The 17,746-nt window shown below is 52.8% G+C and overlaps 1 protein-coding gene across 6 annotated transcripts in view; it reads left to right on the top strand.

The window, feature by feature from the left end:
- Window positions 1-13,139: 13,139 nt before the first annotated feature.
- Window positions 13,140-17,746, top strand: part of Bcl11b (BCL11 transcription factor B) — an 89,862-nt gene continuing 85,255 nt past the window's right edge. The window contains exon 1 of one of the 6 annotated variants that reach the window (XM_087195553.1): window positions 13,140-14,321. In XM_087195553.1, the coding sequence (XP_087051679.1) occupies window positions 14,264-14,321 (58 nt within the window). In that variant the 5' untranslated portion in view covers window positions 13,140-14,263. The remainder of the gene's footprint in view (window positions 14,322-17,746) is intronic. The other 5 variants (XM_087195554.1, XM_004836983.3, XM_013066599.3 and 2 more) reach the window with 5 other exon arrangements.

Below are 17,746 nucleotides of genomic sequence, written 5' to 3'. Positions count from 1 at the left end.
GATGCCATGGACTGAATGTGTGTGTGTCTCCCAAATTCGCATGTTGAAGCCTAAGCCCTGACACAATGGCGTTCAGAGGTGGGTTTTGGGAGGTGATTAGTTTGTGGGGTGGAGCTTACGAGTGGACTAGTGTCCTCAGAGGAGGAGACAGGAGAGAGACGATCTCTCTGCTATGTGAGGACACAACAAGAAGACAGCCTGGAGGTAGTGTCAGCGCTCCCCGGACACCTTGGTCATGCTTCAGGCCTCCAGAACTCCCAGGAATACATGACTGCTTAAATACCTGCTACCAAATCACCCAGTTTACGGTATTAGTTAGATCCTGAAAGAAGACCGAAGGGGAGAAGCCCGATGGCCCCTCTTTCCTTCTCCAGGGATTGAAGATCCCCTCTTTTCCACCATTTTCCTGTCAGCCAGCATCATCTTAGGTGACTGGGATTTTCGAGCCTTCCTCAAGCCTTTGTCAGGCAACTAGAGACAAAGTTCCATGGCTTCCCAGCTTCCTTTCTGTCACTTGACACATGGAGAAGGGGGTTGGGAAGGGGGCTGGGGCACCTATCACTGTCCTGGAAGTCAGGGCATGAGGCCCACCCCAGCCTGTGTCTCAGGCTCTGCCCTGGGCATGTGCTGCCTTGGCCTCCCCTGGGCCTCAGACTCCCTCCTCAGGTAGGTGGACTGCATTATCTTTTGGTTCTTTCCATCTTAAAAATTCCATGTTCTAAATCCATCCATCAAACACAATTTTGAAGGCTTTGAAGTGAAACCTGGGTGTTTTTCCATTATCCCACACACCTACCTCACACCTTCCAAAGTTCCCGAGTCTCTCTTGATTGACAGGTCAAGTGGACATTTCTGAACCAGAGGGGCCCCATTCGTGAGTCTTTTTCTAAGTTGCTAACTAGGCACCCCTAAATCCTGCAGGTGTGTTTGGGCCTCATGGCAGATGGCAAAGAAGAGTGGAGTCTCTTAGAGTGGCCTCTTTCTCCCCTGAGATAGGGAAAAGCACAGCAAGTAATGGAGAAAGAAAAATTGTGCCAGTGGTAAATATCAGAGGACGGAAAGACAACTATCCCTATCTTGTCAGAATAAGAACCCTAAAGGCAGTGGGGTGACAAGTCCAGGTATGTTATCACTGTCTTTGAGCCGTGGTCCTGCTTCCCCTGGCTTATGGCTTTATGGCTGATAAAGGCTCACTTGCCCCTTATGGAGGAGGGCAGGCAGACCCCTCCAGTACTCAGGGACCAACTACACTTCCCAGCTTCCCTTGCAGTTTAGGGAGGTCATGTGACTAGCTCTGGCCAATAGGCTGTGGGTAGAAGAGCTCATTGTTACTTCCCGAACAAGGCAATGAAGAGCCAGTGTGACTCCCCTATTTCCTTCCCATGTTATGGTGGTCCTGGAGGCCACCAGTGTGGCTCATGAGGAAGGAAGGCTGCCAACAAACATGAGGCATAAGTGAAAATATAACTTGCCTTGTATAAACCTGTGAGATAATGTGTTACAGCAGCATGGCCTGGCTTATCCTGACAAATATGAGATGTAGATTTGAAAAGGGCCCATGTCCTTGGGTCCCATCTCTGCCTCCTGTGGCCACACAGCCTTAGGCAGGTTGTACAGCTGGGCTTCCTTCCTGTACAGCGATGCTGATGTCTAACTGGCAGGGTGACTGTGTTGGATGAGCCAATGTCAAATGTCCGACCGGTGCCTGCATATAACAGGGGTCAGACCATGTCAGCTCCTGTCTGTGACCCTGGCCTCCTGGCTCCAGGCCAGGGAAGGCTCTCGGTCTAACAGCGAGGTCACAGCGCCTGATGGACCAGCCATACATGTGTTTGGTCAGAGCTGCAGAAGGCCGTGGCTGGGTGTGAAGCCGGCACCTCTCGGAAGTGTGAATTCTCCATTTGCCTCCCTCGCAGCTGCACATAGGAGCAGCTGGCCCTGCCCCAGGCCTGCGCTCTCACAGAGGAGACAGGCCAAGAAGGCCAAGGGACAGCGACGCAAAGAGGTTCCCTGCTGATCTTCCACAAGTGGGGGGGGGCGATTTGCCCAAATGAGTTCAGCATTTTAGCAGGGAGAGAGAGCAGTTCTTCTTCACCCCAACACCACCAAGCGGCCCTCAGTAAAAACTGGAGATGTGACTTATCCAATCCCATTTTCCCCGGCACTGCATGGTGATTGACTCCTGCCATGGAGAAGTGGTTGGTTCTTGGTGTTTAGATTTTGTCTTTTGAGATGCAGTGATGAAAACGAAACACACACACACACACACGCCAAGCAACCCCTTGCCTCGAGTGGCTGAGGAGGTTTGAGGACCTCTGGCTTATTTAGGGCCAGTCTCATGGAGATGCTCTGTGGCTACCGGAAGGTGTGATCTGAAGCCTTCGTGAATGACCCGCAGCTCCCACATATTTCCCCCATGGAAGTGTTACTTTTAACCAGATCCTGCCATTATCGATCGGCCTTGGACAAGGTGCAGAGCCAGGGGAGGTCAGGAGGCTGTGGACATAGGGCTCAGAACTCAGGATGAACCTGCCACAGCCGCAGCCTCGGGATGTTGATAATCTGGCTGTCATTGCTCTCCTGCAGCTCACAACGAGGCCCAGCAGTTCGGGTCGACAGTCTCTTTGCAAACATGAAGTGTAGGAGAAACTTGCCTGGATGTTAGAACATCTTCTAGCAAAGGCACTGGAGGGCATCATGGGTGTCTGTCCTTCAAATTGGCTTCCTTGGGTGTCGCTTATTGTCCACATCACAGGAGCATGGGTCAGTCTCCTACAGCTGTGATGACAAACCACTGCACCCTGGGTGGCTGAAAGCAACAGCAATGTATTGTCTGGCAGACCTGGAGGCCAGAGGTCTGACTCTAGGTGTTGGCAGGCTGAGCCCCTCCGAAGGCTCCTTCCCTGCCTTTTCCTAGGTCGCAGTGGTTGCTGGCAGATGTCTGGGCCCAGTCTCCGCCTCCCTTGTCACTTGACATTCTCCCTGTGTGTCTTTGTGTTCACATCTAGCATGGACACTCGTCTTTGGCTTTCAGACCCATTTGAATCCATTACAGCTAATTATATCTGCCAAGACCCTATTTCCATATGTGGTCACATTTCCAGGTACAGGGTCTTAGGACTTCAGCATAGGTTTAAGGGGACACAATCCATCCCACAAGAGATCAAGATATATAGTTGGCAAGGGAATGTTGAGCTGCCCAGGGAGCAAAGTGAGTAGGGGAGAATGTGGGAGGACAGGCCACCAAAAGGAGGGCTTTGCATTTAAATTGTGTTTTTCTCCAAACATTGTAGTGCACTGTGTGGGGTGAGAAAGGCCTGGCTTTTCCCCAGCTCATCATGTTGCTGGGTCTTTCTCTTCCTAGGGCCACTGCACTTTTGCTAGTCCCCTTCTTTCCTTCCTTCCTTCCTTCCTTCCTTCCTTGTTCTGGGGCCAGATCCCAGGCCAGATTCTGATGAGATGGAGAAGTAAAATGCATCTCCAAGAAGCTTCCAGCCCACCGGAGGGGAAGGTGAGGACCAGGATGCTTTGATGCTACAGCCTGGCAGGTGTAGATCTCAAACTCCGAGAGATTTGGGAAAAATGAGGCAAGGTGAGATTTTTTAAAAACCTGTCTTATATTTTTGGGTTTTCTTTTACATAAGTCAAGACCCCCACCCCAAGAATACTTGACCTCACAGCCATTAGGGAAAATCCAGACTCCGTGAATAGGGTCAGGACTTTCTCTGCTATCTCAGGGCAGGTGCTTAAGACAAGAGGGCTCACCTGAGCCTGCTCCTGGCTGGAAGCAAAGTGCCTTGCAGGGTGGTCATAGTTCCGGGGTTCTGGGGTTCTGGGGAGAACACCCTCTTTGGGATGAGCCCAAGCCATCCTGTAGCCTTCCCTGCTCCAGAAGGCTCCGTGGTGAATACATAATTAGGCCCCCTGTAATTATCAGCTTGAGTCTGCCTAGGACACTCGGGCTCCCACCCCCTAATTTACCTTATAAATGTATTCTGCTAAAAAAGTCGAAAATGTCAGTCTTGTGCGAAAGCTGCATAAATGAATTATCTCCCCGGATGACAGAAGGTGGGAAGGAGGAGGCAGCTGCTGGAGGACATTCTTCACTGTGCGTCTCTAAGTCCTCTGCACTCAGTGGAGCCAGCGAGGATGCTTCCCGCACCCTCTGAAAGCCCAAAGCCACCAGGCTCTGCCGAGCTTCCCCAGCACAGCAAGGAGAAGTGGCCTTTAAAACCAGCCTGTCTAGACTCAGTTAGACAGCTGGGGAGACTGCAGTCTCAGGTGATGGAGCCCCCGGTGCAGAAGGGAAGGGAGGAGAGAAAAGAGGCAGTTTCTGAAAAAAGGGTCCCACCCAGCCGCGTCCCCAGGTCGCCCTGCACCTAGGACGGTACCCCCTCTTCCAGGGCAGACCTCTTCACACCCAATCCCGGAGCTCAACTCCCTCACAGGACTCTGCTTCCTAGCAAACTCTTGCTCCCCCGATTCCTTCACAAAGAGTATTTTTTCAAAACTATTTGTAAAAACGTACAGCAAGTCTTTAATGGCATGTCAGGAAGTTTGGGAAATAAAGTCCTTCTAAAAGCCCCTGTCACTCCGCAACCCCGGCACAATAGCCACTCTTCTTTCTGAATCCCCCACCCCAGGAGTCTGTTTATTTTCCTCCCCCTGAATAATTAGCCAAACTGTTCAGCTGATACAGATTTTAATTTTTAATTTTGGGTGTTGATCATAAAAACCTTAAATGGGGACAATAGAAAATGTGGAGACCAAGAGAAGAAAACAAGCTGTGAGGATCCGCCCGTTCCCCATCTCCACAGGGACGTGTGCAGCCCACCTAGGGGGTTCTTCCCTGTCCTTGTCCCCTGGCTATGGTGTTTCTACAACTCTGTGTGTGTGTGTGTGTGTGTGTGTGTATTACTGGGCATTGAAACCAGGGTTTTCATACTGAGCTACATCATCAGCTCTTGTTTTTATTTTTTATTTTGAGATAGGGTCTCACTAAGTTTCTAAGTTAGCCAAACTAGGCTCAAATTTGCCACCATCCTGCCTCAGCCTTCCAGAAAGCTGCAGTTGCAGGTGTGTGCCTCCACGCCCAGCTAATGCATTAGGCCTTTGTACTGAGATCTAGCTGGCTCAGCTATTGACATCCTCTGGCTGGCTGTCACCAACTTCTGTAACCTGTGATTAGGACCCCTACCCCTCCTCCTTCCTCCAGTGGCACTTGGGACACACGATCATGAGTACATTTGGGAGCTGTTGTATCCATACCATAAACAACCATGTGGTGACCTTTTGCCTTACCTCTCTGGAGCGATTTGTCAAGTTCAGGTTCATCTGGGTACTAACCACTACACAAAATTGCCACTTTAGGCCCACACCCTGTGGTGTGCTTGGCATTTAACAGGCCTCTTGTCAGTGTGTGTTCAAGGAATGAATCTCAGTGATGCCTACAGTGTGAGCGCTGGGTGGTAGAGACCAGGCCAGATGCTTTACATGGGTCCACTCAGCTCTGCTTGTGCACAGTCAGCCCAAGAGTGCCAGCCTGACAGGAGGCCCCTGAGCCAGTGACCTGATGCCTTTCCCCAGCCTCAGCCTGCAGCTCTGTGCTGCAGAGCATTCAGGGGGCCAGGTTCCTCAGGATGGGGAGCGGTTCTGGCTCCAGGGAGCAGGCACCCCTTCCAGCTGGTGCAGGGGGTCCACACCCGGCCTGGCCTTCACCCCTGCAGACAGACAGGCAGGCTTTGGGGGAGCGGGTGCTTCCTCCAGACCCAGCCTCCATTTCTCATTCTGCGGAACCCTTGATGGACGCTGTGGTGGTGGCGGAGGCTAATTGCACCGAGCTGTGAGCTAATGCAGCTGCCGTAATTCCTGTCACCTCCTAACAACTCAGTGGGAGCTTCCGATGAATAACGTGCAGCTTTCAGGGGCTGGGTACATCAGTCGCATGTGTCACTGGCAGAGGTCGGGCAGGGCACCTGAGCGTCGGGGGGAGCGAAGTGTCACCTCGCCAAGTCTTTAATTAAAGGAGGAAATATGTCACAACCTACATGGCCACTGTCCAGCCCAACAGGGTGTTTCCGGAGGCAGTGGAAGTGGCTGTTAAGGACTTTGATGGGAATCGTGCACCTTGGGAGGAGAAAGAGAGGGCATTCATGCGCTGAGGTTTCTGGGGTGAGATCACCATGCAGAGAGGTGATCCAGCCTTTGGGGTCTCCCCGCAGCTCCCTTTGGCAGTCTGGGGCTCCCCTGCTCTGCCCCTTACTTGGGAACTGTAACCTTAGGAGATCAGGGAGCCTGAGAATCAGACAACTCAATAAAGTCACAATAAAACATCCAAAGCCTTTCATACTTTTTCACTTTCTTTAACTCAATTTATTTTTCATTTTGTGGACAGAGATTTAGTCCGGGTATTAGTTTATGATTTTTACTGAAGGAATTACTCAACACACACACATATAAAAAGGAAATATTATTTTTATCATTTATTTTGTGCCATGTATACCATAGGAGGAAAAAAACGGAGCAAAATCACTTCAGTACCGCTGTGTTTTTCATTACAAAGTTATTACATATAGAAATTACTCCAAATTATCTGAAATGAATGGAAATTATGAGGTTTAAATTCCCCAGGTTACTGCAGGCACAGCTCTGGAAATTTATTTTGTCATCTTGCTGAACATAATTGCTACAACAAAATTTCTTCCATTTTACAACTGCGGCATAACTTATTTATACCGGTGTAGCTGTAATTTTACATCAATAAGTTGCATGGGAAGGAATACACAGGTGGTAATTGAAAACAATAATTTGCACTGAGGTCCAGGTGGAACGGTTGGCTCAGAAAAAGGCTCCTGTTACTGTCGGCAGTAGCTTTGTGTCACCAGGGCCACTTCCCCTGCCCTTTGCCAACCCTGGTCAACCCATCCAAATGCCCTCAGCCACGTTCTGTGGCTGCCACAGTGAGAGCCACGCTTGTCACACTTTTCATGGTGGCCTGAGCATCGTGGTCTGGAAAGGGGGGGGGGCAGGGCCCTCGGGGTATTGAGGAGGCCCATGGTGTTCAGAGCCAGCTCCTGGCCTTCTCTCCTCCTGCTTTCCAACTCGTCTCTGGGTTTGGTGCATTTAGGTACCCGGAGCTAATTAAGGTGTTTGATAGATTTCAACTGGAGGATGAGTTCTTGCCAGAAACATCAACAATTCGATTCCCCAAGCAAAACGCAGAGCGTTAAATCCACTAATGCTTTATACATTACTCTGTTCCTTCCCTGACGGAATGTGTGGACTGGGTACAATACCGAACCGGTCCCCAAACAGGCATCCTCACTCTTCAGTTCTCTAATTGTTCCTGTTAAGCAGATACAAATAATGAAACTGCAGATGCCTGTGTTAAATCCCAGCAGCTGATGAATCTGCCGTTTGCATCCGGAGGTCCAAATACAGATTTTTTTAACAGTTGACCATAAATCTGCCCTATTTAGAATCCAGATCATCGGCATGGCCTGGACCCAGGTCGGAGAAGATCTTCTGGTCCTCTGCCTCAGTGTTCCATTTCACCACACTTGTGGGAGGGAGGGAGAGAAGCACAAGGTTTTGTTGCAAGTTCAAATGGGTGATGTTATTACCACATCCATATTTTAGAAGCCATTGTTGTTTCGAAGATCCCCAAAGGCTTAAAATCACAGTGAAATCATTTTTTTTAAAAAAGGTCTCAGCTAAACTAATACCAGAATGAGCAGCAATCCAAAGTCTCAGTTTTCCCTGGGTGGCGTTAATTATCTTTTGTAGCAAATTGTCTGCCTTGTAAATTGAGCCGAAAGAGCATCTTCAAACCGATACATGCTTTAAATACATATGGAACAGAGTAACTTTTTAAACTTGCAGGCACTGCAGGAACATCATTCCATCTTCTGCAGTTTAAACCAGTGGTGAAAACTGCAAGCCCAGTGTTGTTTGTTAGTCAGTCTGCAGCCCTAACCCTTCCCTATGAAGTCGAGGGGAAGCCACTTCCGTGTTTTCTAGGATCTGAACTACCTTTGTCAAACTCACTCGAAAGCATACATGGCTGTTTCTAAAACTACAAAACGACAGATGAGATCTCCCAGAGCCCTTTTGTTTTCTAGCTCTGGAAGCCATATCTTTAACAAGGTGTTGCCTGGCTTATTTTTATTTTTATTTTTTTGGAAAGCGCCCCCTTGCAGCTTTCTCCTTAGCTGCGCCTGCCTTTCGGAGGGATGCTGGCCTGGCTCGTGCTTCTCTCCCTCTGTTCTTCCAGAAGCTGTGCTTCCCCCTCACTTCCTCTGCAATGCATCTCAGCACATAGGAGTTTTCTGGGAGCCTGGGGTTGGGAGTGAGGGAAACTCACAACTGAGTCAGGCTTGTCTACAACTCTGGCCTAGCGTTTCCCGAAACTTTCACTTTCTCAAACTGCTTAAGGATACAAAATAATTAATCCTCATAGCCTCATAAAACCCTTGTTAGGAGGGTGATCAGTATTGCTCCCTTCCCAAGCCCCTCCCCATTTCCTATGGCCAGACAGCTCATTGTCACACAGTCTCAGCGACAGAGACTGTCAACCAGACTCAGAACTGAAAATTCCCTCTGAGTCCCAGCCCTCTCCCTAAATGAGCCATTTAAACTGTCTTTCTCTTGCTTGTCTATGCTCTGTAAATAGAGGAGGTTGATGGTCACCATACCACTGAATTCACACCCGTGTGTGCGCGTGTGTGCACCTGTGTTCAAAACAGAGCCTTCACCCTTGCTGGGAAAACGTTCCCTTTGCACTTTCAGTTACACAACTTGGAGACACAATGACATGAAGGAATGCAGCGGAGAGACCCCTTTCGCACACCACACACACATTGTGATCACGGGATGTGAGGGTCAAGGGTGAGATTTGTCGGAGTCTGTTCATCTTCACGAACAATATTTTTCCCAAGTCGACCAACTGGGTAATGCCAGTCCCTACCAAATTTGAATTGATGACTCAACTAAAGAATTAAAATTAGCAAGGCAAGAAAATTCCAAATGAGGTGAGAAAGCTGTAGAAATAGTTCCAGATCCTCTAGTACCGAGCCATTCAATATCATTTCTGATGACAGGGACAGAGTTAGGAACATTCAATGTGGGTGTGAGTCTTTTTCATACACAGGGAACCGGGTAAGTATTTTTTGAGGAAAATAATGCATGAATCAGGACCAGCGCATTTGGTTTAACCTCTTGCAGGCTGTAGATATAAAAACAGCAGGCAATGCTGCTGCTTGGCTTTCCTGGAGCCTATTTATGCCTCGAGAAGCTAAACAATAGTCACAAGTCTACTACTGTCTCAAGCCCAAGTATTACTCGCAGAAAAAAAAAAAAGATGCAAATGACTCATGTTTTAACAAAAGCATTGTTCTTAAACTCAGTACATGGAAAGAACCAACCAAACAATTATTGAGAGGCAAGTTTTGTGGTCCTGCCTCCTCCGCTACCAGGTGATAACACAAAAGGCCTCTGTATCCAGCGAAGTCTTAATTGAGTGCTTACAGCACCTAGAAATTTACAGCAATTTTCAGAAATGACATAAAATAATTCTAGAAGATATGCCAGGAAGATATGCCAGGCTCAAAGGCCTCTCGTCTCTTTATGCTTCTGGGTTTGATAGCTCCTAAAGATTCTAGAAGTGTAAGGAAAGAGAAAAAGACTAACCGAGGCCTTATCAAATGCACATACAGATGATCGGCTTGGTACCTCCCTTGCCTATCAATGCAAACTACAGAAAGTCGATCTACTAATCAGCTCAGTGAGTTGTATTCATCTTCACCTTCCCAGTCAATGGTGTTTATTATAGATCCAGAGGACCAGAAATTAGCAGACGTGGTTTTCTTCTGAGTCTGCCTTATACCTGTGAAAATGAAAAGATTTGCCTTCTCTTCGTATGGATTATTTTTTTAAAGCTCCAGAAATGAAACCCAAACTAATTTGGTAAGATGTGTTGTTGGATCTTTATCTTGCTACAAAGTTATCTGACTACTGTCAGAGGGAGGATCCTTGTTAAAAAGAAAACAAAAACAAATGAAATGTCAGTTTTCCTTCTGCGGAAGAGCTCCCATTTCTACTGATACTTTTTATCTCGATTCTTTCCAGATTTTTGTAAAGACATAAGATAAAATGTAACAGCTCAGAAGGCAAAGATAACATTGCAGAATCTCAATGAGGGCCCAACCTACAGCGGAGTTAAATATTGAGAATCATTCAAGGCATTTCAAACAAAAAGCACGATTTGGGGATCACAGGTCTGTTCAGTCTGCCCCCATGGGTGAGAAGTTACAGGGTACAGAGAAGGAGAATCCCACGCAAGGCTAATAAAATGCACTCTGATTGGATGAAATGAATTTTGATTTCTGAACTATCCCTCTATCCCTCTTCAAGGGACTGTGACCGTGGGGTTTTATCCGCTGGAATGCATGGGAAGCTAGGAAAAAAAAAAAAATAGCAGGGGAATATGTGGAAGTTCAAAAAGCTTTTTGACATCTGCTATGTGTGTGTTTAAAGACAGCGCGGAAAGTGTGATACTTATTTCCATCTGACGTCATAGTCTGTGCAAAGCCTCAGTCTTGGGCCGAGCGCACAGTAGGCCCGCAGCAGGTGCTGGAGAAATGAATCTGAAGTTTCATATTAGCTCAGGCCCACGTTTGCACCTGCACTTTTCCCTCTGGTGTTTTCATAGGCTAGCCCCGGCACCCCTTTTGGGGGGTAGTGGGCCTGATGTCACTGTAAACAAAGGCTGGGGGGCTGCGGTGGCCTGCGAGTCCTACATCCCCCCTCTCCTGCCGCGCCGGCCTGCAGTCTGGGCACCGAGGGGGACAGCGGGAAACATTAGCGTGGGCCAGCTGCCGAGCCAGGCGGGGTCGAGCGAAAGGTCAAGGTCGGCCGGGAGGCGGCTATTGATCCGGCTTGGAACGCGAGACAGGGAGCGCAGCAAGACTAAAGGGGGAGCTGTGAGACCAGACATTAACAGCTTTCAGCGCTAATGATGCCCGTGCCAGACGGGCAGAGGCAAAAGGAGGAGACTGGAGCGGCGGCGGGGATCGCTCGTGCCTGCGCCCGGCCGCCTCCCGGGAGAGGAGGAGGAGGAGGGGAGGAAGCGGAGGGGAAGGCGGAGGCGCGGGGCGAAGGGGCCCGGCAGGGCAGCCTCTGCCCGGCCGCCGCGGGGTGGAGTGCGCCGCGTGTCCGGCCCTGCGCCCGCCTGCGCCCGCGCGTCCCTCTTCCCGCCGTCGGGGCAGCGCGGGGTCGAGGAGGAAGTGCGTGCTCCCCTGGTCGCCCGGGGCCCGAGCCGCCCCTGCCCGCACTTCCTGCCGGGGCGGGGCAGGTGCGCCCCCTCCCCGGCCCCCGCGACCCGGCGCGCGCGGGTTGGCAGCTGCAGTTGGGACCCCTGAGCCCCCTCGCGCCGCCCGCCTGCCCGCTGAGGGGCCCTCTTCCCCGAGGGGGTCCTCCCAGGGCCGGGTCCCCTTTGCTGCAGTCCATCCCGAGAGTCACGTGTCGCGATTTCGCGCCGGGGCCACAGGCGGCGCGGGACAGCTGGCACGCCGCGGCGTTTGGCGTCTAGATCTGTCCGTGTTTCGTTGTGTGTCCTTGGGCAAAGTACTAACCCTCTCTGGGCTCCGCGCTCACGGCCAGGTCTCAGAGAGAGGGCTAACCGAGCGCTCGCATTTAAGCGTGCAGGCGAGTCGAGATGGCCACTTTAGGGATTTCTTAAGTTTATTAAAGGTGGTTGTAGGCATTTTTTCTCTTTTTGTTTTGGCCAATTTCCTGGAAAGACTTGTCTCGGTGGGGCAGGGTGGGAGGGAAGGAAGCGCTTCTACACTTTGGACCATGTGGAGGGGGTGCTGCCTGTCCGGCCCCGGGGCGGGGGGCGCTGGCCGCCTCCACCCGCGGAACTGCTGCTGGGGCGCCGCGTGTGGTGACCTGGAGAAGGTGGGCCGGGGCCAGAGCCGCTTCGGTCTTGGCTTGTGGGCGCTGCGCGCTAAATTGCCGGTGCCACCGCCCCACCCAAGGCCTCCAGGACGAACAAAAAGCCCAGGTGTCTCCAAGGAGCTGGCCCCCAAGGAGGCGGCGCGCCCCGGGCCCTCGGGGCCTCGCGGGGAGCTCGGCTGCACCCACCGCGCCCCGCCCAGGCCGGGCTCCCCGCGAGGCCCGAGAGGGGTCTGGAGGACCCGCGCGCCCGCCAGGAGGCTGGGTCGTCAGACACGAAGCGGCCTTGTCCCCGGGCCAGAGACAGGCCCCCACAACTCCCCTCGGCCTCGCCGGCTGGAGATCAAACGCTGACAGGGCAGCTGTGTCCTTCCCCGTCTGACAGGCAATTTCAGTCCTCTCCTGGGCAGAGGAGCAGGGGGGAGGTGACTCCCGGGTTGTAGTGATTGTCGGGGAGGCGGGGAGGGAACTGGGGGACCTCATGGAGTCAACCTTCTGCAGAGATCGGGCCATACCTCCTCGTGGTCCGCGAGACCCAGGCCCTCTCCCACGTGGAGCGCCCCCGCCCCTTCGCCCCACGCTTTCCGGGGGACCCTGGCGTTTGGGGGTGGGGCCTTGTTTGACCCCTTAGGAGTTAACGGGGTGAGGGAGGACAGGGGTTTGCGTGAAAATCCCTTGTGGGATGAGATTTTAAAAGGTCTCAGGTTCCAGTCTCCCCAGACCTCCTGCTTCTGATGGTGTCCTCTTATTTTCGTCCACCCCCATCTCCCGGTGAGTAACACCAGAATTTGTATGGAGACACTTTTTGGAAGTTTGGCCCTGACTCCCCAGTAAAACAAAAGTAAAAGCAACCGCTTTTCCAAGAAAGGCAAGCACTTGATCTCATCCCCTGGTGCCTAGATTCAGCCTAACCCTTTCCACCTACGCCCCACCAAGTACACAAGTTTTTTGGGGGGGTGAGGGATGGGGGTGGAGACTGGCACTGATTTAGTTTACTTCACTCACGGCACCCCGCCCCCTTCTCAGGGGGTCCTGCTCCCAGGAGGGAAGGAGGCTTGGGGAGGATTTTCTTTTATTTAAAAATATCCTGCCAGGCCCCCCCGCCCCCCCCCCGCGCATCCGGTGCTTGGGGAACGAGACGAGCGCACAAAAACGCGGTTTGCACGTGTGGCCGGCTTGGGCTGCGGGTGTGCGCACGGCGAGTGTGTGTGTGTGTGTGCGCGCGCGCGTGTCTCTGTGTGTGCTTTCTTGTTCTCTTCCAGGGTACAATGTTAAAAAGCCACCGCTAGTCGCCCCCAGTGCTCCGACTCTCTGGGTCTTTTTGTCTCTAGTGCAGATTAAACGTCACGTCCGCACTTGAACTTGAATTTTATCCCATTGTACAGAGGCAGCCCCAGCCATAGAGAGACCGAGAGCTCCCGGAGAACCCCGACTCCGCCATCTTCACGGTGCAATCTATAGCTCCCAGTCCGCGCCCGCTCCGACCCAGGCGCACTGGGCAACGGCCCCTGAGCCCCGCTCGCCCTGGGCCCGCGGCGCCGGGGGAGCGCGGGGAGCGCTCGGGGACTCGGCAGCCTCCGGCCGGCGCCAGCCCGCCAGGTGACCTGGGAAGCAGCGGCCCTGGGAGTCCCCCCGAGCCTCGGAAGGGTCAGTCTCCGAGGAAAAAGCAGGCAGCCCGCAGAATACCCAGAAACAAGCGAGCCGCGGCAGTTTTCCATTGCTTTGGGGTTTTTGAGGGGGCGGGGTGAGGGGGGTACGAGACAAGTCCCCAAGTTTGCTTTGGTTTTTTTCCCTTTGCTTTTTCTTTTTTCCTCTTCTTTTTTTTTTTTTTGTTTGCATTTTTTTCTCTTTCCCCCCTTCTGGTGGAAGTGAGCCTTCCACCTTCAAGACCCTGAAAGAAAGTGTCAGGAGCCGGTGCAAATCCGGTTTAAGTTAAAGAAGACATTTAGAAGTCCAAGAGGCCAAGCAGTTTGAAGAAGTCTTAAGATTTTTTTTTCCTTCAAAGAATATATTTTTAAAGAAGCCAGGCAGTCCACGGCAAGCGACGACAGTTTTTTTTTTGCCTTTTATTTTAGACCGAGAGTCTTTTTCTTTTTTTCCCTTTCCTTTTTCTTTTTGCAAACAAAACAAAAAGCAGCATAGAAGAAAAAGCAAAATAAAGAAGAAGAGGAGGAAGAGAGGGCAAGAGAGGAAAGGGGGGAGAAAGCACCAACCCGGGCCGAGGAGGAGGCGCGCGGCGGCGGCGGCTCGGACCCCTTCCCGGCCCCATCAGTGCAGCTCTCCGGGCGATGCCAGAATAGATGCCGGGGCAATGTCCCGCCGCAAACAGGGCAACCCGCAGCACTTGTCCCAGAGGGAGCTCATCACGCGTAAGTGTCTGCGGCGTGCGCGCGAGGGGCCGAGGTCGGGGCTCCGGGCGCCCGCCTGGGGCTGGGGACACCGAGCCGGGCGCGGCGTGGCCGGCGGCGGCGGCGGCGGCGGAGCCGGCCCGGAGCGTGGCGGGGGGCGAAGGGCCCTGGCAAAGTTTCTCCGCAGCCGGGGAGTCGCGACGCGGCGCGGCCGTTCGCGCCTCGGGCCCGGGGGCCTGCGGAGCCGGCCCGGGCCGGGGAGGGCGCGGGCTGCTGGAGGTGTGGGTGTGCGCGCCGAGCCCGGCTGGACGCTCGCCCCTCCGAGCGGCGTGTGTGGCGGCGGCGGCGCTGGTGGCGGGGAGTGGAGGGGCGGGGGAGGGGGCTGGGAGCGAGGGGGAGGGGGAGCCGGGAAGTGGGGAAAAGTTGGCGAGCGCGTGGGTCCGCGCTGACGGCGCGGGCGGAGGGGACCGGGTGCGCTCCGAGCTGGGGGAGCCGAGGTCGAGGGGTGGCCGCGGGCCGCCGGCTCCCGGTCGCTGCGCCCAGCCCGGCAGGGCGCCGGCCACGCCGGTCCTGGGATTCCGAAGCCGCCTTTCGCTCCCCTCCTCTGGCTATTTGCAAAAGAATCCAGCTGCGCGGCTGCTTGCCGGCTTCCAGCACCCCCTCCCCTCATTTCCCCACCTCCGTCTCCTGGGACCATCTTGTCTTTTTTTCCCCCACGCCAAAAGGGGGGGTGGTGGTGGGATTGGAGTTGGTGAGAAATCCACGCCACGGGTGAAAAAAGAGAATAAAGAGGTTGACCAAAGTGGGAACAGAAGGATGCGCTTGTAAAATAGTAAAAAAACCTAAAAAAGAAAAAAAGCGCGACCTATCGATCTTTTATCCTTCTCTCTCGGCATCTCATCTTCCCTGTCTGAATAAACAAGGCAGGGCGCAGTGGAAATCCACTGGATGAAACCGTGTGGGTTTCAGGCAAGCGGCAGGGCGTGCAGTCCGGCAGCGGGGCAGACACGCAGCAGCTTCCAACGCCCCGGCTGGGTTTATTTCGCAAAGCAAAAGCGAGCGCGCCCGGCCCAGGTACGGTGTTCGCGGGGCCGCCCGCCCAGGTCCCCGCGCTGTTGCACGGGGAGGTTGGCTCGCCGCTTCCTCGCCGCGCGCGGACTCGTCCTCGCCGTTCTTTCTGCCGCCAGTACCTGGGTCGCCGTTGTATTTTTTCTTTTTTCTTTCTTTCTTTTTAAAAACTGCAATAGAAATAAAACATTCTCAGTGCCTTCCAGACCGCAGGCTGATCGTATCCTGCAATCCTCCACGCACCTCGTAGGGCTGGGGCCGGCTCCCAGCGCTGGAGCTGGAGAGAAGGCTGCGCGCCCAGCCGCCGCCGAGGACTGGCTGCCGGGCGGCCCGAGAGCCGAATATTTATGTTATATTTTTAAAAATTTAAATAAATAAATAAATATATAAAGGGGTTCTCTCCTCCCCTGAAAACACAGTATAGGAGCCATCTGCTTGGGAGCAATCGCAGTTACCACCTCTCTCCTTTGTTACGGCAGATACATTAGTAAGAATTTGTGGGTTTCTTCTTATTATTTGGGGAGGGAGGAATAGATATTAAAGTGGGGTTCTAGGAGTGAGAGAGGCCTTTTTGGAGCGAGGGGAGTGCACTTTTATTTTGTGATATTGTAACATCAAAGGAGACTCGCTGGTTGCATTTAAAACAATGTTTTGCAACCAGATTTGAGCCTGGTTTGATTAAGGTCCCTTTCACCAGTTGACATTTTGTTCCTTTACCAAGCCACAGCCAGAGACCGCTCATGCCACTCTTAGATGGGGTGGCTGTGAAAGCGTCTATACTTGCAGACGCCTAATTTCTCCAGCAGGCGATTTGCCTCATGGAGCCTCTTTATAATTGCAAGGGTTGTTTTTGAGGAGGGGACAGTGGAGGGGTCGGGGAAGGGGGAGATGTTGGGGGTGCATTGCCAAGGTGGCAGCTGTGACAGGAGCCGGGAGCGGCTGCAGTTGTAAGAGGAAGGAGGCAGGTAGGTTTGATCAGCCTTAGCAGTCCCCTCTCCTGGCATCCCTAGGACATCAGGAGAAAGCTCTGGCCAGAAGCACTGGTGGCAGCTGGGCATGGGGGCGAGGGGTGCCTGCTGCAATCTCCTTCCATGCTGCGTTTGTTCCCTGCCTCTCAGCCTCGCTCTGAGCCGCTGGGAAAGCCAGCTGATACTGGAGAAGTGGCAAGGAGGGACGGAGAGAGATGCAGGAAGGGTGGTGGGGAGAACAGTAATCCTGCGGGTCTTCCAGGGGAACAGGGAGCCTGGGTTTGTGCAGGGGGTTAAGCAGGGAAGGTGGTTGAACCAGTTCTCAGACTAGGCTACTTCTTGTCCCCAGGCTGCTGGCTCTTCAGTCTGTCCTGTGAACCCCAGGAGGTGGAGGGACAAGGCAGGAGGGGGCTGCAGTTGAGGCCACAGGGCCTGGGAATGCGCCTGTCTACAAATGAGGCAGCAGCCTTGGATTTGGGGTGCTGTGGAGCCCTGGCTAGCAAAACAAGTGCTGCCTGTCACAGGCCCCATGCGGGGTTCACATTGGAGAGTTTACATGTGGATGAAGCCACCTAAATGGTGGCAGCATCTTTATCAGTTGGGTGGCAGCCTGCGGGCCTGTGGGGCAGCAGTCTTGGGTTCTTAGGGATGATGCAACTTACAATCAGCAAGACCTGGGAAACCAGGAGAGGACACAAATAGCAGCTGTGAACTGGGGGGTGGGGGTGGGGGTCGCTGCTCCATAGTGAGCTAGTTACATTTACAGACCCGGCCTGGGAGAAGAGGAGTGAGGTAGAAAGTAGGAGACAGAAAACCTGGGCTGCTGGTTTGTTTCAAAATGTTTGACCCAGCTGGATGTGGCTTCTAAAACCAAAGGACAGATACAGCTATTAATAAAAACAAGCACAAAACAACACAGTGGTAATCATGAAAGGGAAGGCAAGGCGGGCAGTGGCTGACCAGGCAGAGGGAGAACCACCAGCTCCAGGACCAGATGGGGCCGGGAGAAGGGGAAGTGCTGTCCAGCCCATGGCAGGAATTGAGGTTCCCCGGGAAAATAAGATGCCCATGGTACATGACATAACACCCAAATGGAGGCGATTTTTCAACAACCCACCAACAGGTTTCCTTGGGAGATCAGTGGATTTCCTGTATGAATTCATGATTTTGCAAAAGCAGCCGGAGACCTAGGGTTGGATGTGGAAGTTAGGGTAACTGTGTTGATTCCATGGTTGCTTCTCAAATTAGGTTTTGTAGTTGCTGTGTGTTTCCAAGGTGGCTGTGCTCACAATTACCTTAACTCCCCAGGGTCTAGTGTATCTCCAATGGTCCACTTATCTTTCAGAATTAGGCCTCCGATAAATTTCATAAGGCATAGGCCCTCTTTTTCTTTCTTTCTCTTTCTGGTAG

Source organism: Heterocephalus glaber, unplaced genomic scaffold (assembly GCF_053883595.1).
Source record: "Heterocephalus glaber isolate CG9 unplaced genomic scaffold, H.glaber_assembly_v1.0 deba00001608, whole genome shotgun sequence".
Lineage (NCBI taxonomy): Eukaryota > Metazoa > Chordata > Mammalia > Rodentia > Bathyergidae > Heterocephalus > Heterocephalus glaber.
This window is presented reverse-complemented; position numbering and strand designations above follow the sequence as displayed.